At 37.5% G+C, this 24,883-nt stretch overlaps 1 protein-coding gene across 14 annotated transcripts in view; it reads left to right on the top strand.

Annotated features, from left to right (window-relative positions):
- The window catches only part of PAN3 (poly(A) specific ribonuclease subunit PAN3), a 110,446-nt gene that overhangs the window by 79,225 nt on the left and 6,338 nt on the right, over window positions 1-24,883 (top strand). For 4 of the 14 annotated variants that reach the window (XR_010383697.1, XM_064493241.1, XM_031465805.2 and 1 more), the window contains 12 exons: window positions 1,839-2,086; window positions 3,204-3,260; window positions 4,201-4,305; window positions 5,130-5,187; window positions 7,586-7,747; window positions 7,984-8,100; window positions 8,185-8,286; window positions 10,903-11,068; window positions 12,154-12,244; window positions 16,640-16,779; window positions 19,246-19,375; window positions 19,844-19,908. Coding sequence is in view for 9 of the 14 variants with exons in the window: in XM_064493241.1 (XP_064349311.1) it covers window positions 1,839-2,086; window positions 3,204-3,260; window positions 4,201-4,305; window positions 5,130-5,187; window positions 7,586-7,747; window positions 7,984-8,100; window positions 8,185-8,286; window positions 10,903-11,068; window positions 12,154-12,244; window positions 16,640-16,779; window positions 19,246-19,375; window positions 19,844-19,908 (1,441 nt within the window). In the remaining 5 variants the exon portion in view is untranslated. Of the gene's footprint in view, window positions 1-1,838; window positions 2,087-3,203; window positions 3,261-4,200; window positions 4,306-5,129; window positions 5,188-7,585; window positions 7,748-7,983; window positions 8,101-8,184; window positions 8,287-10,902; window positions 11,069-11,179; window positions 11,208-12,153; window positions 12,245-16,639; window positions 16,780-19,245; window positions 19,376-19,843; window positions 19,909-24,883 lie in introns of those variants that run through there. The other 10 variants (XM_064493243.1, XM_031465809.2, XM_031465811.2 and 7 more) reach the window with 7 other exon arrangements.

The following is a 24,883-nucleotide window of genomic DNA, read 5'->3' as shown; positions in this document are numbered from 1 at the left end:
TAGTTTTATCTTGGAAACAGAGACTAGCTTTAGGAAAACTAAATGCATTTTGTATCAGATAAGTGGGGAGTATTTATCTTTTGAGAATTGTTGAAAATAATCCAATTTTTACGGTATGGATTAACCTACAATTAAATGTATAATACAGAGTTAGAAAAACATAGAATTCTGGAACAGTTTTTTAAAAGTTAGGCTTATATCTTAATATAATAGCTTGGCTTCCTTATAAATATCTTTTGTAGGAGTTTTAGATTTTTTAAGTTTCTCTTAGATATAGTTAAGGCATACTTGAGAATTCTTGGCCTATTTTAATGTCAGTGCAGCAGACACTGGTACAGCAGGAGGAGTATGAAATTGGAAGTTTGGAGACTTGGGTTTGAGGCTTGGCTTTGGTGTTGACTTTACACATACGTCCTTGGTCGCACAACAAACACCTTGTGTCTGAGTTCTAGTCTGTACCACATTGCTTGTAGCCTGGCCTGCCTCACCTACCTGCCCACTTAGTTGCTGAGAAAATCAGAGGAAATGATTATGTTAGGGCTCTTTAGAAAAGAAGGGCTATCCAGAGCAAAGATGAGTATTATCTTAGTTCTCACCTTGTTTTTGTTCATCTACATCTTTTCAAAAAACAGTATTGGTGTTTTATAAATTTTTAGCAAGTGAAATTCATATCCCTGTTAATCAGATTTATGTGACAAGAGGCGTTTTGGTAGCTTTTTTTCTTGAATCATGAGATGGCATATTCAAAGGTGAAGGTTTTGAGTCATTCCCCAGGTAGCCAGAAAACAGTCCCTGGACAAGCTGATTTTTTTCAGGAAGTATGACTGTAGCTCTAGAAATTGTTTTCAGTCTCTGCTCAGAACTGATCACCTCCATTGAGCCTTTGACTGACTACCTGGTTTTACTTAATTTGCATTCCATCTACATCTATGCATGTAGTTTGCAGTCTGTTACTTTATATTTGAGTGTTTCTGTAAGTCATTTTATGTGTTTTACATGTGACCTGGTCTTGTTTTCTCAGCTAGCTTGGAGTCTCCTGAAAGGTGAGGACAGTTGTCCTTCCCTTTCTTCACTGTAGACCCGGGAAGAGAGGGCGCTCTGCACCCAGCGGTTTCTGACTAGTTGTGTTTAGGTGAACCTTGCACGACAACAGACTGGTGTCAGCTGGCCTGATGTTAAAAAGCGTGCATGTGCAGAAATTTTCAGTTGTCTACTATAGTGTATGCCTGTTTAAAGCTAAAAGGCGTCAAAAATACAATATTTAAGCTGCCAGTTGTTTCAGCTAAGACTGGACTTAATTTTTTTTGCTTTTTCAAGCCATTCTGTTAATTGTATTTTGCCAAAAGAAATCTAATAAATCTCATTAAGTAGTTTGATTTTTTAAATACTGTAATATTTTAGGGAAATGTGGTATTTGTATTTCTTATAGCTATGGTTTTAAATGATTCTTAGCAAAAAAGGAATTCTATTTTTTGTAAAAGAAAGGCCTTTATAAAAGGTATTTTATAATAGGCCCAGTTTTCCACTAAATCAGTTTATTAAATTATCAGTAATTCTTATTATTGAAGTTTTTCCTGTGTGAACCTTGATACGGAGGAGACTTTTTTTAACAGCAATTTTCCTAATTTATTTGGAAAGACTACATTTGAAAAAAAAATTCTTTGCATTTTCTTTAATCAGAGCTTTCTCTAAAACAAACTAAAATTGTCTTTTATCTTTACATTTAAAAAGTTTTGCTAAAGATATTTCTTCCAAATGAATGTTTGCAATTTATTTGCCAGATTTTTTCTCTAAAAGCAATTTTTCCTTTCTAAGAAGCAGTTTTATATCTTCTTCAGGAATGTCACTGTCTGCTGGGTCTTCTCCTCTTCATTCCCCCAAGATCACTCCACATACTTCTCCTGCTCCCAGAAGAAGAAGTCACACTCCAAATCCAGCAAATTACATGGTGCCTTCTAGTGCCTCTACGTCCGTCAGTAATCCCGTTTCTCAGACTCCGTCTTCTGGGCAGGTGATCCAAAAGGAAACCGTCGGGGGGACGACTTACTTTTATACAGACACAACCCCAGCACCTTTGACTGGAATGGTAGGTCTGCATTAAAGGAGAAAAGACAGAGCTCCTAGAACAGTTTCTTCTTGTAAATGAGGTTAATGAGGAGGTTATCCCCTCTTGTATCTTTTTACTGTGATGTGAAAATGTAATTTCCTAATTTAGATAATTCTAATCTGTTCTTACCTCTTCAAAGTAATCTGTTTCTGCATTTTTAATAACTGTATAGTTTTGGACAAGTCAGACATTAGATTACTCCAGCTCTGGTTTCGTGCTTCATGGCTTATGGGGTTACCTCGTACTTTTGTTAGCTGGAGTTGATGTTTGCTGACATTTGTTTCTAGCTATAGGTAGTTGCACCTCTAGTAAGAAATTAGAGAAAGTGGATGGTTTCTTATCAGTACTTACTGAAAGTGGACTGATGATAAACACTTTCTCAGGCAAGGCAGTGATTTCATAGCTAGAACCCTGCAGAGTGGTGGCTGCTGTCATAAGAGGCCTCCAATGTGGGTCACTGAGAAGGAGGGAGGAAGTTTAGGGAGCGCTGATGGTGCCAGAGGAAAGAGCTACCAAAGAGCTGCCAGGAGAGGAGAGGGGGAGGGGGCAGAGAGCAAAGTGCTGTGTTCCATAACTTAATTGTACCTTTTTAGCTTCATAACTTTGTCTATGTTGAAAAATTGTGTAACTATAGAAAAATAAGTAGTAGATGAAGATCTCATGAGTAAGAAAACCAAATTCCATCAGAGTATGAAAGCTGGTCTGAACCATAGACATTTGAGAAGATTGTGGACAGTAGGCTTAGATGAAAAGTGCATTTGGATTTTCGGAAACAGATTTTGATCCCACAAGTTAAATTCATGATTTCGTTTTGATTGTATTTAATCTTTTACTAAAAGGCAATTTGAGTGGACAGAAAACAGGTTTTTTTGTTTTTCCTTCGTAAGAGTCCCAGCTCTGCCATTGTTTTGTGGCTCTTGAATCTTGGTGCCTCCGAGACTGTTTCCCGAGTTGTAAATGGGAGTGATAGTGCCTAACTGCCGGGTGAGAAGTAGATGAGAAAGTATTTATAGAAGTACTTGTAAACCATGTAAAATACTTTTTAAAAAATAATAAAATAGCTAATAGTTTTTTGTTCTGTTTTGTTTTTGGTCAGAGATCTTTCAAAAATTATCACAGAACAGCTTGCCGAACAGAAGGTCAAATAATTGAGGTAGAGTAGAGACTTTCCTTGATTCTTTCAAGTAAGAATTCCATTAATGTTTTACTTTGGGGGGGGGTTATTATATTTCATAATTATTTACGTTTTTATTATGCTTTCTTTTAATCACATTTGTAGAAAAAAGGTGTAATGTATAAAGAGGTTCTTTTGTCACAAAACTGCCTCAGCTGTTCTGTAGAGATTATATATGGCACATATTTATAATGTTTTTACTCTTCAAACCATTCTTAAATAAAAATACGCTCCTGGGAAAGCTGAGGTAGTCAGGCCAAACTCTGCTACATTCTGATGTAAGGAAACCAAGGCAAGAAAAAGTGGTAGTACTGTCATTGCAGATATAGGTTAAAGGAAACCTTACAAACCACTGTGCAGATACAGTGAAGGCAAAGAGAGGCAGAGGAAAAGGGCAGAAAGCAGGGCGGTGGGAAGAGTCCTGCTGGACAAATGAAAGACAAGAAGCTGGAAGCAGAATTTGGTCACTTAGTTGTAGTTTGATTGGAAGGTAAATATATTGTTGCCCCCTTCTGTTCATTTCAGCTGCTGACCCAGAGTATGTTGGTCCTCTGCTGTTGTAGTTTGAGGTATTAAACAAGTATCTAGATAACACTTTGTTTAGTTTGGCTGCAAAAAACCCTTTAAGAGGGCAGTTCTTTGGGCGGCCAGGCAGTGTTGCTTCATTATCTGACTCTTCCCAAGCACTTTTAGTACCTACTTTCTTCCTCTCTTCCAGTTGTTTTAAAAAATTCTTACCAACTGTTTGTGTAAGATTTCTTTCAAAGACTTAGTTTTGCCTCTCATTGAAACTATAATTTTACTGTGTCTGAACAAATGTTTCTTTTCTCATCAGAGTTTTAAAAATTATCAAAATAAAGATAAAGCCTATCAATTGAGAAAAATTGATCATTACACTTTCCCCCTCCCTACCTTTTAGGTGTTTCCAAACTATCATATTTACCCTCCAACTGCACCTCATGTTGCTTACATGCAACCAAAAGCGAACGCACCTTCCTTCTTCATGGCTGACGAACTCCGCCAGGTAGGCTGTCAGAATTCGTTGTGGGAAGACTTCATGTCTGTTGTGTTTTAGCAAAGAACTGGAGAAAGGACAGAGCGCTTCTCAAATCTGATTTAATCAAACATGCTGTACTAAAGCAGATAAAACTTAGAATTCATGAGTTCTAACTGATATATTTATTTAAAGAAACCTGTTTTTCAAGAAGATTGCAAGTAATTGTGTTAGGATAGAAAGCATGGAATAGCGATTTAAATGGGCTGCCTTTCTGCATCTCATGAGCAGTGCATTGGAAGGTCTCTGTGAAATATATAAATCAATAATTTAAATCATTTCTAACTGCTAGACAACTTTTTGCTAATATCTCTAGTAGTTAGCTAAGGAGTAGCTAATAAGTAGTTTGGCTTAGAAATAAACTTCATTTTAAGAGAGCTCAATATTTTCTATAAAGTAGGTTTCGTAAAATAATTTTTTGTAAACAGTTATATATTATTTGATGTGTAGAATTTTATTTTTACACTTAGATCTCAGAAATATTTTTATTTCACAGAAGTAGGTTGCACCAGTATAATGTTTATAGAGTGGATTATTAAAGAGCTTAGCCACAGAATTAGTTGTATGTTTTGGGTTACAGACTGCTGCTTGCACCCGTCCTGAATTATGGGCAGGGCTGTCTATCTAGGACTGGAATTTGAACACTTTACCCTTATTAGGAATGTTATTTCATGATATCAACATTAAAAACTCACATGCCAAGAATATTGATACTTATGCTATTTAGTAATAATAGAAAATCCAGATTTCAGAAGCTGTGTTTAGATGTAAATATACTTATTTTCTTTTCTTAGGAGCTGATTAACAGACATTTAATAACAATGGCTCAAATTGATCAAGCAGATATGCCAGGTAAAATGGAATAGCTGTATAGGGCAAGGGGTAGGTGGGAGGGTGGGGTGGGGAGCTTCCATGCCCTCACTAGCTGCGCCACCCTCCCAGCACCTCACTGTGCTCACCAACCTGTCAGCTCTCCGAATCCCACTCTTCAGGAGTTTTTGTGGAAGTCTGGTTGTCTGGGCATGGCTGATTAAATCTCTGGCCATTGGTAATTAACTCAGTTGCTGGCCTTTCCCCTCTCCCTGGAAGGCTGGGGGTGGAGCTGAAAGTTCCATGCTTCTAATCAAGATTTGGTCTTTATTTGTTTTTTATTATATACAGCATAGCAGAGCTTTTTATAGTATATGATAAAATTTCTCAAAGAGTAAAGGTCCACGACTGCTGAAAGCACTTTGAAGGTTCTGATTAGGAATCTGGGTGTACTGGGAGAGGAGAGGCTTGGTTTGCATCTGCAGTAACTAAAACAGTGTGGTAATGGTGCTGAGTTACACACGCTGATTAATGGAACAGACTCGGGAGAGCCCTGGCACACTTTGTAATGGAGGGGGCGCATCGGTGGGGAAAGGAAGGCTTGGGGAAACTGGTTTTCTTTAAGGTAAAAGATGATATCATTATCTCAGACCACATGCAAAAATCAGCTCCAAATAGATTTAAGAACATAAATGTCTAAAACAAAACTTTAAAACTCCTACTATAAAACATAAATGAATAGATTTAACATTTCATAGGGAAAGATTTCCTATATAGGAGACAAATACAGATTGTTGACGCTTAAAGAAAATACTGATGAATTTTATTGAATTAAAAACAGTCCAGAGATATTTGTAGTAAAGGAAAAACTTCAGAGAAGATATTTACACAATTGACAAAGAAAATAAAAACCACAAACCAGTAAGAGCGTAAAAAACTCAACAGAAAAATGGCCAAAAGATAGGAATAGGTGTTTCAAGAAAGAGGAAATTCACACAACCAAAAATATGTGCAGAAATGTTGAAAATTACTGATGATTAGGGGAAGACGAGATCATTTGACAGTCTGACCATGGTCAGCGTTAGGATATGGACCTGCGGGTTCTCCAGCTTGTTGCTGCTGATAGGATAGATGGGTGAGCCTGTAATCAGTTTGGACAGTTCCTGAAGTTGAATATCTGTTACCCAGTGATTTAGCCAGCTCCGCTTCTAGATGTAGGGAAGCTGTACATTTTTAACCAGAGAATGTATGAAGTATTCATAACATCACTGCTCACCGTCGCAGATACAGCGATCATTTCAGACGCCCATCTTGAAGGACAGCCGATGGATTAGCTGATACTGTCAGACAGTGGCATGTTAAACAGTAGTTTAAATGAAGAAAGGACATTTCAGAAAGAAAGCAACAATACAGAAGAATCTTAGTAATGTAATGTTAAGTAAAAAAAAATGAGTTGCAAGAAGCTGTATATAACAGGGAAGGGTATAGCTCAGTGGTAGAGTGCGTGCTTACCATGCACAAGGTCCTGGGTTCAGCCCCCAGTACCTTCATAAAAAACAAACAAATAAATAAATGAACCTAATTAATTACACCCTCCTGCTAAAGAAATTTAAAAAAGGAGAGAGATTACATTTAGTATACCTTTTTATAAAGTTAAAATTTATATATGTATTTACATTTATATATATGTATATATACATACACAATCTTTTGAGGAGTACATGTAGGTGTAATAAAACTATGTAAAAAGGGGAGGAAGAGAGAAGGACAGCGGAGGTTAGAGAGAACCGTATACTTAGATGACAGTTAAAGGTCTGAGGTTTTGTTTACTGTGTGTTTTCTTTGGGGAATGTGGTAGGCAAAGTTGTTTTGATTTTTCTTTTTAATTTTTTACTGTTTTGCTAGGGATTAAAACTATTTCACCGAATAGTTTGAGAGTTTGATACAGATTGCCGTATTTGCACATGCACATAGACACGGGCGTATTGCATATATACTCTAATTTATTGTTACTTGTTTTGAATTTTTTGTTTAAAAAGCAGAATTCATGTGCTTTAACACCATTGTCTACGTTTTGTACAAAATAAAATGTTTAAAGAAGAGATCTGTCTTGATTTTTATTTAACAGCAGAATCAGTAATGTTTAATATCTCTAAGTGATAGTGCAAATTGTTTCTAATAACTGAGAAACAAGAGTTGTGCTATAAAAGATAAATATTTTTGAGTTCATGAAATCTAGTTGTTCCTTGGTTGTTTTATAATGCCTATTTTTATTGATAGTGAAACCAGTTTGTTCTATAGAATTGTTATGAATGTAGACATTGTTGTAGGATATAAAGTGTGTTTGATACTGATAGTTTATAGATTTGATTTCTCTTGATTACTCTGAGAGACTGTGAATGCCTGCAAGTTAAAGTCATGTTCCTGTGAATTACTCTAGCAGTCCCTACAGAAGTTGACAGCTACCATAGCCTCTTCCCTCTAGAACCACTGCCACCACCCAACCGGATACAGAAATCAAGTAATTTTGGATACATTACGTCTTGCTACAAAGCTGTAAACAGCAAAGATGATCTGCCATATTGCCTTCGAAGGATTCATGGTGAGGAAGATAAGTTATCCTCTCTTAGGAGCGTATTATTGAGGCTAAGATTACTCAGACATTCCTGAATAGGTTTAGTTATTTAACATGAATTTAAAGGATAATAAATAAGTGTATTATTTCATCTGTATAGTAGTATCTCATAAGTGATGTATAACATGGCCTTTTCTTCACATTTCTGATGAAGTAAGGGGAAGGTGTCATTTACAGCTCAGCAGAAAAATTTTCTTTTTCAGGTTTTCGTCTTGTTAACACAAAGTGCATGGTATTGGTCGATATGTGGAAAAAAATTCAGCATTCAAATATTGTAACCTTGCGTGAAGTATTCACCACTAAAGCGTTTGCAGAGCCTTGTAAGTAGTTTGTAATTGTTCTGCTGGAGGGCTTCAGGATTTGAAGCCAGCTTGCAGTAATGAGTGTTTGTGTTTTATTTTAAGCCCTTGTGTTTGCGTATGATTTCCACGCCGGAGGAGAAACAATGATGAGCAGACACTTCAATGACCCTAATGCCGATGCCTATTTCACAAAGAGAAAGTGGGGTAAGAAAAGATGCCAGCAAGCTGTGTCTGACACGTGTCTTTGCTCTGTGGAAGAGTAGTTTTGTATTTTAAAATACATGTGAATTTAGCCCTGTAATCATGCAGCTTAAAGACCTTATGGCATTTAAAAAAGAAATACATTAAAGAAATGGAGACAAGACGTAACAAGTTAGGAAATAACGTATTATGTGTACAGACTGAGATGAAGGTGGGTTGTGAAAGAATCATGTAAATATTTGAAACTTAAGTGACTGAAACTATGATGAAAGTTTTTTCCTCTTAAAATTTTTTATTTTTCAAACCTACAATGCTTTCTGAATAAAGGTGGTTTGGAAAATTCAGTAAATTGAAAAATAATCCCTGTAACTTCATCACTGAAACCACAGCCACGTTTAAATCTTGTGGATTTCTTCTCAGATTGTCCAGTGTGACTGTGTGTCATTTATGAAATTATTTCCCTAAACAAATGCTTTTGCTTAAAGGTAGGATTCCATGTTACTTAAGGAATTAGTCTTCAAAACAAATTTTCAGGTAACTTTTACTTGAATGGAGAATACTTTTTTGGGGGGGGGGCCCTTTCTAATATTTACTTGAAGAATTGTTTTATAGTTCAAATATTACACAGAACCAAAATATTTTAATTACATTCTAACAAATGTTTATTAAAGTATAAAATCATTTCAGAGTAAAAATCCTTTTAGAGATATCTATTAATTTATTTATTTGCAGAAGGAAAATGTATATGTCATTTTCCTGTTTGGGGAAAGAAAAGAAACATTACCTTCTTTGCTATGGTTTTTAATTTGTTTAAGATTTTTCTGACTGTATCCTGAGAGAAAGTGAGGAGGGAGAAGACTTGAGTCCATGTTCCAATCTCTTTTGGCTCGTGACTCCTTTAAGGACCGGCGTTATGGATAAAAATATGTTACTTCTGTTTACTCGTAACTGCTTTCTGACAGTTGGAAGAAGAAAGCTGTGGTTACATGGCTGTTTCACATTAAAACTCTGGTTGCATAGTGTGGGCATGTTTTCCCTTTTTGCCGTGTCATCTGGAGCACATACATAATTTTGTTGAAGGGGATGTGGTATAACTTTTCCTATAGATGAATATAGCTGGAGTTGTTCAAGTTTATTTTAGTAATAACATCTGTGAAATGACTGTTGGCTTTAATTTATAGCTGGGTTTCTTAACCTCAGCACTGTTGATGTTTGAGGCTGGATCCTTATTTTTGTGGGGCCGTCCTGTGCGTTGCTGGGTGTGCAGTAGCGTCCCTGGCTTCCACCCATTGCACACCAGTTACAACCATCTCCTCCAGTTGTGACACCAAAAATATCTCTAGACACTGCTAAGTGTCCCCAGGGGTCAGAATTGACCCCTGTTGAGAACCACTGATTTATAACACTCCTTTCCAGTGTTTTTTTTTAATCTTAATTATTCTGTTGTAAGTGTTGACTGGTTATTTGATATAGTATGTTTACATTGTTGCAGGAATAAGTTCTCTTTCGGATATTTGAAAGTGTTGTTGAAAGTTAGTAACTTCCCTGAATGTACCATATGTACTTTAATCACAGCCACTTGTATTACAAGGCAACCTTCTGTTTTCCCAGTGTGAATATTTAACAAAGAAGGAAAAAAGGGCCAGTGTTCGTTTAATCTTGTAGAGACTTAAGTGGAAGTCTAATGCTTTCTTATATTATTTAATTTGTTAACTTAGCACAAACTGAAAAATCTCATTTTGTAAGATGTAGTAATTATGAAATGGGAATAATAATGCCATGCCGTGCAGGGATTGTGGAGAGAAGTTTACAGTGACAGAATCTGGCACACTGTGCACTGTGTTTGCTATAAATACTTCTTTTCCTATTACCACATTTATTAAATACTTCTGTTAAAACTCTTCATGGTCATCTTTGTCTTGGCTTTTATCACTAGAGCCACTTTTTGAGTCATCTAACACTGTCTTCCAGGTTATATTTTTTCATTCTGTCTAAATTGAGGGATAGCAGTTTTTGAATTTTGTATTTGCTTTTCCCTAGAAATTTTGTCACAAGCCGTAAGTACTTATTTGTTGTTTATTGTCTCCACAGTTAACCATATAACTGTGTTTCTTTTATAACTGATTCAGAAAAAGTTTGTTTACAACCATACGAGCACTTGGATTATCAGGTCATATTCCCTGAAATAACTGACAGAATCTAGATTAAATTTTTATGGCTCCTTTTCTACTGATTAACAGTGACCCAGAAAGTAGTATTAAGAAGCACTTCCAAGAGTTGAGAGAATCAAAAGGATCACTTTCCATGGTAGACCAGATTACTTTTGTGTTTCATCATTACACATAAGTGACATATTCGGTGTTTTACATTCATGTTTTTGTGAATTGGATGCCATCCTGTCTAACTGACGTGGTGTAGTAGAGGAGGCTGAGAATTAAGAACGATAAGAAACTTTTTAAGTTCTTACTAAAAACCTAAACTTAAATTATATATATACACATAAATTAACAAGTTGTGCAGTGAATGAACATGAATTTTCTTTGTTAATTTTGGTTTGTTTTAGTCTTTTAGCTGATTACTTAAGTAAAGATGCCATTTTAAAATTTGTTTGTGTTACAGGTCAACATGATGGGCCTCTGCCCAGACAGCATGCTGGGTTGCTGCCAGAATCTCTCATTTGGGCGTATATCGTCCAGCTGAGTTCTGCGCTGCGTACCATTCATACAGCAGGTTTGGCATGTCGAGTTATGGACCCAACAAAGATTCTGATAACTGGCAAAACGAGGTACTAGCATTTTGAGTGTTGGCTTCTTTATTGAGCATCTGACCTATGAGAGCTCAGTAAACATAGCATGATGATTTGTTTTAATTCTACCTTTTCATATATTCCATCCAGAAGAACTGCTGTGACTTTGGTTTCATTTGTAAGTTTCTTTAAAATGTTGACTTCTTAATAAAATGCTGATTGATAACCAAGATCTTATAAGGGTTTGGGAGGTATATATGGTTAGGGTTGGGCAGATGTCTGAGTAATACCAGTACAGCTTTTCTATATGCAGCTGTGCTTCTCCGGTTTCGGCGTGAATCTGAGTCACCAGCGGGCTCAGTGAGCACAGGCTGCTGGGCTCCATCCCCAGAGTTCTCAGTCAGGAGGTCTGGGGCGGGCCTGAGAGTGTGCGTTTGTGACATGTTCCTGGGAGGTGCTGTTGCTGGATTGGGTCCCATGCTTTGAGAACCACTGATGCAGAGTTAAGTAAAACAGACCTTGACATTAGCAGGATTTTTATTTGAGTTGCTGAAATTTTGAGAATTGTCTTGGACAACCTGGCATAAAAAGCTCAAGATCCAGTAGCAGGTTATTTGGGTTCATATCCTGGCTCTGTTCGTTAACTAACAGCAGGTTACTGAACGGCTTGGTGGTCAGTAATCTGTGAGACAGGCACTATTGTTATCTCCATTTTCCATATTTATAAGATACCTGCCGCATAAGATTATTGAGAGGATTGAGTGAGTTAATACATATAAAATGCTTTGAATAGGGCCTAGGACCTTTTCAGCAAGTGGTTATGAAACTAAGTCTCTTTTCTTGAATAACTAATAAAGCAGCAGCTTGGTGTGGTGAAAAGACCACTGGCCTGGTAGTCCAAAGATGTGAGTTATAGTCCTGGCTTCATGTGTTCCTGACTTTCATAACCTTGTTGTCTCGATACCTGTGAGCCTTAATTTCCCTATCTCTAAAGTGGGGATGGACAGGAAGTAAGACCAGATAGTGTTCTGAGATCCTTGCTGTTATAGGAAATGTTAAAGTTCCACGAGTATATAATTTTTTAAAATCTCATTTTAATTATTTTAATTTTCTGGTCTTTAAAGGTTGCGAGTAAATTGTGTTGGAGTTTTTGATGTTTTAACGTTTGATAACAGTCAGAATAATAATCCATTGGCGTTAATGGCTCAATACCAGGTGAGTAAGAATTAACATGGATACTTTCTTAATAACTGAAGGCTTGATTTTTTTAAGGTAAACTTTATTTTAAGGTGTTTCAGGGTTTTAAGTCTAGATTTCAATTTATTCTGGGGTGATCTCTCTGCAAAGTTTGAACCTGTATTCTTAATCACTGTGATGTGTTTAGTGTAGAGCCCTTATACGTTGGGATACACAGAATTAATGACAGTGTTAGAGACAGTAGCTGTTCAAATGAAAATGCATTTATATGACTAGGAGATTTGTCCTCAGCATAGATTAAAACAGATTACTTAGCTAAATGAAACATATTAAATGACATTGTACTTTTTCCCACTTTTTAATGTGTTAAAATCACACCTAGTTTTTACTTTTAGAACAGTTGTCCCACTACCAATCCAAAAATTTTATTTTCAAAGGAATATTGTTGTGTTGCCATTTTCTAAATAATTTTTTTCTTTTGCTTAATCAAAGCCTGTCACTCATGTCTTGTACATTGTTAGAAGTTGGTTGCAGAATGACTTCATAACATTGTGGACTTAGGTCCCATTATGTTCTTAGTTATTGGTTCTTCTTTCTTGATTAACACAAGGTGTGGGAGAATAAGAACTTATCTCTGCAAGGAGCATTAAGTGTAGTTACTTTTGCCTTGATTGCCCTATGGAAGTAAGATAGCTGTTTAAAGTAAATACATCATTCAGCTTGTCCCACAGTGCTTTATGTTTGTTTGGAGGATATGCAAAGCAGCTGTCATTTTAAGATAATGTTAGTTTTTTTCATGTAAGAAATTTCTGGTGTTTCTGAATATTTATTAACTTACAGAGGTTTGATATAAGGCAGAATCTCTTATTTATGTGGAGAAACAAGGAGAAGACCATCTTACCTTCCACTACCCTTCTCTTTTCATTTTCTTCTGTTTAAATCTTTGAAAGATTTATTTCACTATATAAGACAAAATTTCAGAACAAAAAAGAAAGGCCAGAATGAGCAGTAGAGTTTAAGTAATGTTTAGTATTCCAGTTAATTCATGCATAAACCTCTTCCTTTTTCTACTGGACCACGGATGGTGCAGTCCCCAGACTTGGAGGCGCTCATCACACTCAGTTGCATGCAGCCCTTTCACAGCCTGGTCCTTCCCCTCTGCTGGTTCCCCGCTAACCATGACAGCAGCCAAGCTGTCCTGGTTGGTAGCGCCATCTAGTGGGCACTGCGTGGAAGACTCAACCCCCACCAAACCCCGACCCACCACTGTCTTCTGCCTAAGGGAGTTTGCGCCTTCTTTCTTATCTAGGATGATTGTTTCTTAGGTACTTTTCTGCTTAACTTCTGTCTTACACTTAGTGCCTAAGTAATTGGCTCTGAAATTTTTTCTTATAATCTTTGTGCTCCTGAAAGTGACTGTTGACTGTTAAAATACTAGTGATCTTTCTATATCCAGGAAAATAGTATTAAACTTTTGAAGAGAATTTAGGCATTGTTTAGAACCAGTGCCATCAACCTCTGTTGCAAGTGTTTGGAAACCGCATGTCTATATTAGGTTTGGTTTGGTTTGGTTTGGTTTGGTTTACAAATGTAGCCTCACAGTACCTCTTCATTCTTCTCTATTCTGAATAGAATTCCTTTTTTAAAAATTACTAGTGTAAGGTAAGAATAGTTTGATTTTATTTTTCTGTATCAAAGCAGTATTGTTTTCCATTTTTTCTTTGCAAATGTACATAATTTGCATCATGTTATGGGTTGTATAGTTACCATGAAAAACAGCTCTTCTTAAGAAAAAATAATTCCAGAGTTCCAAACAAACAGCTTTAAAGTAAGCATTTGGGGCAACTGACTGGTAAGTTAGGAACTGCCTTCATTCATAACTCAGGCTGCTTTCAGCCACTTGTCACCTTCCCTTTATTTTTCAGTGGTAGAGGATATATCAGGTTTTCGTTCTTTCCTTTTTTTTGGATGGGTGCATATATGTAGAAGATTTTTCATATAGCTTATAGTAAGGTACAGGAGACAGTCCCAAACAGGGGTTTGTGATTTTTACAGAGAAGAGGGTGCATGAGAAAGGAGTGCATTGTTTCTTGTAGTCTATTTTTCATAGTCAGTTTCAGACACGTGAATAGAGACTGACTTTCAGTAAAATGTACATAAGTAGAGCCATAGATAGAATCAGAGAATAACCAAGAAATCAAGAATCAGGAAGAAACTGAAAATGAGTTGGGGGGAAAGCCTCCAGAATTCAGCAAATGAGGGGAAAGCCGGGTGGAGGTAAGAAGCAAAGTAACAAATGGAAAATTGTTTAGCTGGGAAATAGGAAAGGAGAGCTATGGACTTTCTCTGCTGTTAAACTCTCTTAATTAAGCAGGGCTTCATTAATAACATCTTTCATTTAAAAATCAGTTCTAATTTAATCTGGGTTTCGTGTCATGTGTACTTTATTCCTACTAGTTGGCATTCCCACCTTGAGCCAGCTTTAGGAAGGTGGTGGGATGTGCTCAGAATGAGAACCCATACAGCCTGTCAGTTGTCTTCACTTTTCGTTTTCCTGTCTTATAATAGGGAATGATGAAATGTTCTAGGTAGATTCAGGGTGGAGCTAAACTGAAAGTTCTACTGTTTAAGGGTTGGGAGGCTGTGTGTTGGTACATGCTACTAAAATACCTAATAAATACCAAGAACCTTGAGTTTGCTTTACTGATGGCTTTGGATTGAAACGCTTGTAGAAATTTATAATTAGCATTTACGTGCACTGATTTCTCTTGATCAGCATTTTTGTGATTTCATTAACATGACTTTGAATGTTTTACTTTAAAAAATGTTCATTCTTGAGAAGGGTTGAGAAAGATCCTCCTTGAGTTCACTCCCAGCAGTGCCCTCCAGAGAGCAGAGACCGTGGCAGCAGGGTTAGGGCCCCTCCCTCCTGCCGGTCTGGGCTCCTGACTCTCCCACGGATGAGGTTTTAGTTTTTCTGACATGAATCCTTAGGATCTCTTGTCCTGATAGAGTCAAATTGTTTGTCTAATCAGGTTCAAAGTGTCTGATTTACAGATGCTAGTTTGGGATAAATTTTTAAATGTGAATTTTTATGTGTTATTTTAGTATGGGATTTATTTTACTTCCATTTATTCTTTATTATTTCTGTAGAATGTTGCTAAGGATAGCTTTATCGTCCTAAAGTTTCATTAGCGATTGCCTTGGAATACTCACTTGATTTCTCACGTACACCATTTATGTACATCCACAAAACCAGTGGTTCTCAGCCCTGGCTGCGTATCTGTCTCTTACAAAGCTTTGAAAAATACCACCATGTGGCTCTTACCCTAGACTAATAACGCCAGAACTGGGATGAAGGGACAGCCTCTGGGTGACTCGGTTTGTTGTTTGAGCTCCTCCAGTGATTTTAATGTATAGCTAGGTTTGAGCACTCCTGTAGTAAAGCGCTGTTCCATAAATAAACACGTATCCAGTAATTCCGATGAGATCCAGGTTTTGAAGATTCGTGTAAATTTTCTCTAGAAATTACTTCAGATGATTTCACTGAACTCTGAGCTCCTCCACTCTCTAGGAATATGATCATTAATAGTTACCTGCGAGGCAGGGCCACTTGGGGTGACCATTCTGTTTCCTGGAGTTATAGTGGGTGATTGAGAGCTTACCTCAGTTGAGCCAGCTGTCTTTTGAAAATCCTTTTAGAAGGAAAGCCTGAGAGTGGCAAATCTTTTTTTATTATTATTTTTTTTTAATGGGTAGGAGACCAGGTGGTTACAGAGCTCAGTGCTTTTTTACAGTAAAAGTTGTCTATTTGGAAACGAGGGCAGATGGTTTGCAGCGTTTCCGATGTCCTGGAGGATGTGTTCTGAAGTCAGGTAATGCTGATGCTGTGTTTGAAGTAAGGGAGTAACTTCTCTTCAAGTAATTCTTCAAAATCCCACTATATTTTGTGCTTCATGGGAAATGAGAAAAGTGCCTGTCGTGAATTGTAATGATCACTGCAAAGCAACTGTATGGTAACCAGCCTTAAATTTCTTGTGATAGTAAGAATATCTGTTCTATTTAGATACAAAAATCAGAAAAATTTTTAAGCAGCAGCTCTGTAGTTGGCATGTGAATTGCTTGGAGTAATGTTTCTTAAAATATCACCTTAATCAGAATTACCTGGGTGCTTTAAAAATGTTGGGCCTGTTCCTGGACCTACTGAATGAGAACCGAGGGTGGAGTGGCTCACAAGTGGCCTTTTTAATGAGCTCCCGGGTGATTCCGATGAGCACCAGTGTTTGACAGCCCTGTGCTGGGTTTTTCAGCCTCTTTGTACAAATGCTTTTTCCATGCAGGCAGTAGTGTCAGTGTATTAAATTTGTACCTACAAAAAAAAAATTAAAAGTTATATTTATTCTTTCATGTCAGCAAGCAGATCTGATATCATTAGGAAAAGTTGTGTTGGCTTTGGCTTGCAACTCTTTGGCAGGAATTCAGCGAGAGAATTTACAGAAAGCCATGGAACTGGTGACAATCAACTACTCCTCTGACCTGAAGAATCTCATTTTGTAAGTTTTAATATAATGATCATATGAGATAAGATAGAGCTTTTTCATGAGGACCTTTTAATAGTGATTCTGTGTATTTTAGTTTCCACTGTTTAAAATCAGGGGAAATATAATTAAACAGCTTTTAATTTCTTTATTTTTATTGCTAAGTGTATCTTTCTTGGAATACATTCATAAACCAGTGTGTTTAAATTAGTTACTGATATTTTAAACATTTGGCCAAAGGATGGACCCTATAAAGCTGCATTGGTATCTTCTAGCTACATGTGACCTTTTAAGTTTAAATGAATTAAATAAAATGTGAAAGTCAGTTCCTCAGTCACACCAGCCATATTTTAAGAGCTCAGAAGCCGCGTGTAGCTTCTGTCGAATAATTGGACAGTGTGGACATGGAACATTTGCATCATCTCAGAAAGTTCCATGAGACAGTGCTGCTCTGGAGAGGGATCAAGTATCTTTGTGAAAGCAGCCTGGCATAAACAACCTCAGGTACAGCCCAGCTCCAGAAAGCATGTGTGTGAGGGGCCCCGCATTTCTCCTCCAGTAGCTTCGTACTCCGGGGGATTCTTGAGTATGGGTTTGCATGGTTTTGGCTTAAGAGAAGCCTAGTGCGGACTACTGTCCCCACAGAAGGACTTCTCCCTGTCTAAGGTACATCTAACACTGGGGAGTTCCAGAGGATGGACAACCGTAACTCTTAACATAAGTTACTCAAGGGAACACATGCAAGGAAGTCTCTTGTGAAATTTTTTTCTACTATGTTCTAGAAGCAATTAGAGCTTATTGATCCTTTTCAGTCTCTTTTAGCTTCCAGCTGTTTCTTCTGATCTTTCTGTGTAACCCTGGATGATCCAGTTTCTTTTTGGACTAGCCCTGTGGTATGGAATTGAGGGATGGAGGATGGGGCTGCCCACCTGTGCTTTGTTGCACTGGCATAAGTGTCTTGCTTGTGACAGAGCCCTGGAAGCCAGTGGTTACCTGGTTCCTTTTAACAATCAAATGAGATGATTGCTCTTTTAAATGAAAATATTTGCTTCGTGTATTACCACGACAGTGATTCCTAGCGTGCCTTGCGATGCCTAGGACGTCGTAGATAATACCAAGTTACAATTTTCCTTCTTTAAAAAAGTGAGAGTAAAGGATGTAAATGTAACAAATTGGCTGTACATTAATAATTACTGAAACTGGGTGATGGGTACATGGGGATTCATCATACAGTCTCTGTACTTTTATAAATGTTTGAAATTTTCTTTAATAAAAGAATAAAAAAAGTCATACTTTCATACTAACGAATAACTAAAATTTATAGAACAATAAACTATGTGTCAGGCACTTTTGAAATGATTGATGCGAATTAATTCACCTAATTCTCCCAATAACTATATATATTAGGTACCATTCTTAGCTCCATTTCAAGGATGACAAAACTGAGGCTTGGAGATGTAAAGTACCTTGCCAAAATAACGTAGCTTAAAATGACTTTTAAGTATGAGTAGTTAGATGTAAAATACGTCAGTAATTATAGATGAATGGTTAAGACATAGATTATCCACATGGATTTATAACATTCATTTATTCAACAAAAGAATGGCTATTGTATGCCAGATGCTGACAGTACTTTGAATACGGTGAACAAAATTCCCCATGCTCTGAAGCTTCCAGCCCAGTGAGGAGGATCTGCTAAACATATAAGCAAGTAAGGTGTTTGCAGATAGTGACAAGTCCTATGAATAAAATAAGAGAAAGATTTCACAGAGAGTGAAAGAGTGGGAGCCTGCTCTAATGTGAATGGTTAGGACATGGCTTCCCTATCAGAATAAGCAGTAAAAAGGTGATGATCATCGTGTTTGGACAGGTAACCCTTTGACATACGTAATATCTTTCTGCTTTAATTATGATAGAAGAAATTGACTTGGTCTTTTCTGATATGTGTTAGTGCATGAAGATTTCTCATAAATATATGTACTGTGACAGCTGCTGGTAAAAGAAGTCGCAGAGCAGGAGACGGCTTCCTAAAAAGCTGAACCCTGTTTGACTTCCAAGGTGGGAGACCTAGTTTTAGTTACAAAAATTATTTTCAAAGAGCAATGGAAAAATTTCCCTACCTACAGCCACCCATCCCCTCTCCAAAAAAGCTTGTAACAATCTTTTCATCTCCTACTATTGTAAAGGAGGGTTTGAGAATAGAAATATGGTAAGTGTAACCCTACCCACCTTTCCTTTCCCATTGTCATAATAGCAAAAAAGTTAGAGAAAGAGACATTTTTACAGTTTTCTCCATTGTCTTTTAAAGTCTTCCAGAGAAAAGAAATGTAATTTTTAAGCTTTAAAAATGAACTTGCATGAAAAATTTTTTCAAAATTGTGCACACTAACATGATGGTGGCAGCAGGACCCGTGTGCTTGTGGGTTATGTTTTTTAAATTGCATGTTTGGCATTCAAGTGATCCTTCTTTATTTTGGTTAGATACTTGTTAACTGACCAGAACAGGATGCGGAGTGTCAATGACATCATGCCCATGATTGGTGCTCGATTTTATACTCAATTGGATGCTGCTCAAATGAGAAATGATGTCATAGAGGAAGACCTTGCAAAGGTAAATTGTGTAGTTAAAAGAGTGTTGACACACTTGCATCTGTGTGTGTAAATAGATGTAAAACAGTAATCACTGTGCTGAATATAGTGCAAAGCTGAATAAGATGGTTTGCAGATATATTTGTCCAAACTTAATGTTCAGTATTTTGATTTCTTAGATCCTCTGGGCATTTATTTTGTTCTTTTTTGCTCATGACTTTGCTGTAGTCACGAGAGACAGTCTTGATTTTTTTTTTTAATTGTTAATACTTTATCAGTTCTTAACTATGGACAACCGCATAGTCTTCTTGAGTATTACTGTTGAATGAAATGGACCTGTTGTGTTCAAAAGTACAACCAGAAGGTGGAGATGTTAGGATTTATTGTTTAAAGGTAATGTTGATACAGGATACCAGTTTTGTAAACTTTTGCTTTTATATTCAGTTAGCTGGAACATTAATATTCTCTCTCTTTTTAAAATGTTTTATAGGAGGTTCAAAATGGAAGACTGTTTAGGCTTCTAGCAAAATTGGGAACAATCAATGAGAGGCCGGAGTAAGGATTTACAGTATTTTACAATGTGTTGTCAATCAAGGGCACTATTTTGCATAACAAGAATGAGTATACCTTATTCTTACTGGCTTTATTTGGAAGAAGGGAAGAATTCTCAGGTGAAGTGACCTTAAGCTTGTTGTTAGCCATTAGGGGGCTGTTTTTTAACCACAGCCTAGGCGTGGTGGCCCCTGAGATTTCACATACACACATGCATGCAGAAAAGACACTGTGCTAGAAATCTGTTGTGGTTTGCACACGAGGGAGCGTTTCACGACCATCAGTACTGCCTCTGTCCTGCCTCCTTTTTGAAGCCTGCTCAGTTCAGTTGGCCTTGGTCAGATTCAGATAACGTCAGAAATTTCTAATTGTTCCGTGCCTCCTATCTTCTGTTAAAGTGCAGTATTGATCGCTGTCGTATCACTGACATTGGGTAGGGATTGCCGTCCAGTGTTAACTATTTGTTGTTTTGCTGTGCCGTGCTTGCAGGCTAAGTTAGCCGTATGCTCAAGAGAGAAGCGGGGTTGATGTTTGCTCTTTATACATGTCAAAGACGGACAGAGCAGCAGGGCAGCTGTTGTGCCTGCAGTTAAGTTACATTTCAGGACTGTTACCTCTGTTAGCAGAGGTAGGTGATGGAGAAATACCATTGCTTGGGGGACTTCTTGACCACAGTATTTAAGTTCACTTACCTTTCTTCAAAGTTAAAAGACTCAGTGGGCACTTTTCCCTATTGCTCTTTCTAAACAAAGAGAACATGACTTGAACCATGTAAAAGACTACCAGCTGTTTCTTTTGGCATTTATCTCTTTATATAAAAATACATGGTTTGAGTGCCATTTCTCGCTTTTTCTTCAGTATCTTCCTCAGCTAATGATCTTGTCCTGCAAGATGAGGCCATATCCTTCAGACCCCCTTCCCTTAACTAGACACACACATACACCTTGTAACCCATGTTTTTGAGATAAATCTCTATTCAGTGTTGACGTTATTAAAACAAGGTAAATGTTGTTAATAGCTGTACCACATAGTAAATCATGAACATATTTCCTTTCTTTCGCATTTTGTTTTCTGATTTTTGTTTTCCTGGTGTTAATAATTGTCTCATATAGAAAACTAAGCAAGTAAAAAAATATTTACCACCAGTTCATTGCAGACTCTCTGCCAGAGTTGACCTTTCCATATGGTCAAAAATAGGTACCCTGTCAGCTCCCTGTTTCCCTCCACCCTAGAGAAATTGCCCCTGGAGCTCTGTTCCTCTTCCTCTCTGGGCTGGTTGTGCTTAAAGCCTGTGCACTTTCACTTTAGAACTGGCGCTTCCCTTCACTCTTGCCCTGGGGGTCCTCGTGCCTCTCCTTTTGTGTTGGATACCCTGTTCCTTGCTTTTTCCCTTGGTTTATCCTTTTGAGTTAATGGAGCATATCCTCCTGTAGCTTCCTGGGAAAGGTGAGTTTTTTGATTCTTTGAAAGTCTGAAAATGCCTCTATTCTAGTTCCATACTTTATTGTTAGTAGGATTGGGCATATAATTCCAGGTTGTCCCCAGAAAATTCTTCTTATTAATTAAATCCTTTGAATAGGTTGTATTCCAGCTAATTTCTTAAGAAATAGACAGAGATTTGTAGTGAAAAATATTAAGTTTCTCTTTCATACCCGCCACCCTCAGTCTACCCTGTTCCTTCCACCAGTCTTTCATTTTATTAGTCTCTCACACGTATTTCCCAAGTCCGTGTTTGTAACCGCTGTGCTGTGCTGCCCCACGATTTCTAGCTGTGTGACAGTCCATCCTGTACATACTTGTCCTTTATTTCTCCAGTTCCTCATCAGTGGGCATTTGAGTTGCTCTCAGCCTTTTGCTAGTATAAGCAGTTCTGTGGGGACTGACTTAGGCACACTTAATTTTGTGTGTGCATAAATATGGGCCCAGCAATGATTGTTAGGTCAGGGCCCACTATAGTTTGATAGCTTAGAAGAATTTACCAGCATACAGTGCATGAGAGTATTTCACCAACAATACTTTTCTCAAACTTTTGGATTTTTGTGAACCTAATAGATGAGAAAATGAATCTTAGTGCAGTTTTGTTTTTTTTTTTTTGTACTTACTCAGAATGAGCGTGTTGCCAATCTTTTTTTTATGTTTTTGATTCATTTCTATTTTCTTTTCTGTCTGTCCGGATCCTTTGCCTATTTTTGTTTTCATTTGGATTGTCTGTCTTTGATGTGCAGAAGCCAGAGAGTTTTACCCTCTGTGATCATTTTCTTTTAAGTTTGTCATTTTTTTTTTGACCTGCTTATTTTTTTCCCATGTAGACATTTTTATATGTAGTCTAATTGATCAAACTTCTTTTGTGCTTTTGGATTCTGAGTCTAATAAGATAGTTAGAAAGGCTTCTTTTACTCCAAGATTCTGAAGGAATAATCTGTTCTGAAGGAACAGATTCTGCTAGGATAGTTATGGTTTCATTTTTTCATATTAAAGACTTTTATATATTTGAAATTTATATAAACTATAAGGTATGAGGCCAGTCCCCCCCCCCCCCCCCCCCAGTGACTACCCAGTGGTTCAGAAGCTACTCATTGAATAGTCCAGCTTATTCCCGCTGGTTTATTAAGGCAGTGCTTCTTTGACACTGTCTTAATGATAGATGTCTTTAAATATAGTTGTGTTAGAGGTCTTTCTTTTTTCCATTTTACTGTTTTTTGTTTTCCTAAAACTTTAATTTTCTGGATAAATTCTAGAGTCAGCTTTTTTAGTTAAAAAAATCAGTAAACTTGATGGTATGTTTATTCAGTTTGTTGGTAAACTGAAGGAGCGTTCGTGTTTTTAGGCATGGAGTTAATCAAGATAATGGCAGGCATTATATTTGCTGGCATCTACTTTAGTACTCGGTGTTTCAGGTTGCTCTTTATATAGCCACAGCACACTAAGTTTAATCTTAGGTGTTTTTCCTTGTTGCTGTTATAAATGGAAATTTCTCCCCATTCTGTCTTCTTAGACTGCTTGTTATTGGTATACATGAAAATGACTGATTTCTAGGAATTTTGTGCCTTAGTACTTTAGTGCTTGGATGGTTTTTCAGTGGATTCTTCTGGGTTTCCCAGGCGTATAGTCATGTTTTCACATAATGATGCTTACATTTTTTCCCTTCTAATTTCTGTATTTTTTATTTCTCTTACATGATTGTGTTAACTACTACCTCTAGTTAATAGTAATGACAGTTTCTTTCAGAATTTGAAGCTTTGCTCCATTGTCTTTAAATGTCCAGGTAGATTCAAAGCCATTTTCTTTCCAAATCCTTCTCCACAACCCCCATGCTTTTAGGACCTTTTTTTTTTTTTTTTTTTTCCCCTAAATCACTGATGTACAGAAATTCACAAGGGTGTGCCTTGGTGTGGGTTTTGGGTTGATTCTGATGAGTCAGTAGTGGGCCTTTTACTCTTGGGAACTTGTGTCCTTCCGTTCTGGGAAGCTGTCTTACTGTTTCTTTGATAACTTTTCTTGACTTTTTCTGGAATTCCCATCGCCTAGCTGTTAGACCTTTGCAATTGATTGTCTAATATTCTCTTCTATTTTCTATATTGTGTCTTTTTGTTCTACTTTCTAGGCAATAACCTCAACTTATTTTGTCTAAAGTCAAAGATTTTTTTCCCCGAATCCTTTGAATTTTTAAATTTCTGCTACCATATTTTGAATTTTTCAGGAGCTTTCTGCTTTCTAAATGTTTCTGTCTTATAACATCTAATTCTTGTTTCTTTGAGGCTGTCAATTATAGTTTTTGGTTAGTGGGTTTTTTTTTTTAACTTTTTTTTTTTTTATAATGGAAGTACTGGGGATGGAACCCAAGACCTTGTGCATGTTAAGCATGCCGCTATGCCACTGAGCTATGTCCAACCTCCTCCCTGCCTTAAATTTTATTCTGTTCCCTGCAGTATCTTATAGGAAACAGGAGTTTGCCTTGTTTTATTTTATTCCCCAAAGAATTTGTGATCCTTGGCTATTCATTGATATTAAAAATGAGGTCCTAAAAAGCTAATGGGAAGCTCCTTGTTGGGCAGGGGTTGTAGAATGTGTGGGAAAGCAGTGTGATACTCTACGTATGGTTTTTGCTTGTTGTTGGTAGACTCCCAAATGTTAATATTTCTCTTGGGAAGGTCAGCTTCTCCAGAAAAGAGTTTTCCACCATCTGTAGTATAAACCCATAGCCAAGCACTGAGGAGCCAAATAGTGAGAAAGCGCTGGTTGAATAGTCTCGCCCACCGCTCATCTCCTGACTTGCTTTACCTGGCCTTCCGGAGGCTGGAGTGTCTCTGTTCACTTTGTCTAGTGTCCTTTCTCGCAGATTTCTGTTAGGCAGAAGCAGGGGTGGGGACGAGAAATGGGTTATCTATTTGCTGTTACAGAATCTTTCATCAGTTCTGTTTCCAGCCTGGGTGCATGCCTGCACCTGTAGTCGGACCTAATGACTCCCTCACTGCCTGAGCCTCCCTGGGTGGCTTGTGTCTTGTGGCCCCCCCGTGATGCACCCGCCACAGCGTGAGTTCAGTGTCTTCAGGTCTCCCAGGTCACACACTTGCCTGTCTGCTTTCTACCTTCTAGATTTCTGTCAGTATGTTTTGTCTCCTGTTGTTTTGGATCCCTTTGTCCTTGTATGTTTATACCCTTTCTTAGACATTTATTGTCAGTTTTGAAAAGGACCAGAGATAAATGGGCATGTTTATTTAATCAGCACTTTAATTAGAAGTCCCTTGCATGATCTTTGTAAAGCAGACACATACTTGTGCTGGGCTTCCCGCCTTGTTCTTGGAATGTAGACCTGAGTTTTAAACATGATCCAGGGCTGCATGGTCTGACCTCTCCCTTTTTATACTTGCTTCAGATCTGCCTCTTTTTCCTTTTAATGTCCTTTCGCCTCTTGTGCTCTGTGCTCCTGTCTCTCACCCCTCCGTGTCCTTGCTCCTCCTCTTCCCCCCCAAGCCCC

This window comes from Camelus dromedarius, chromosome 13 (genome assembly GCF_036321535.1).
Source record: "Camelus dromedarius isolate mCamDro1 chromosome 13, mCamDro1.pat, whole genome shotgun sequence".
Lineage (NCBI taxonomy): Eukaryota > Metazoa > Chordata > Mammalia > Artiodactyla > Camelidae > Camelus > Camelus dromedarius.
The sequence above is the reverse complement of the archived record's forward strand: the minus strand, read 5'-3'. Positions and strand labels throughout refer to the sequence as shown.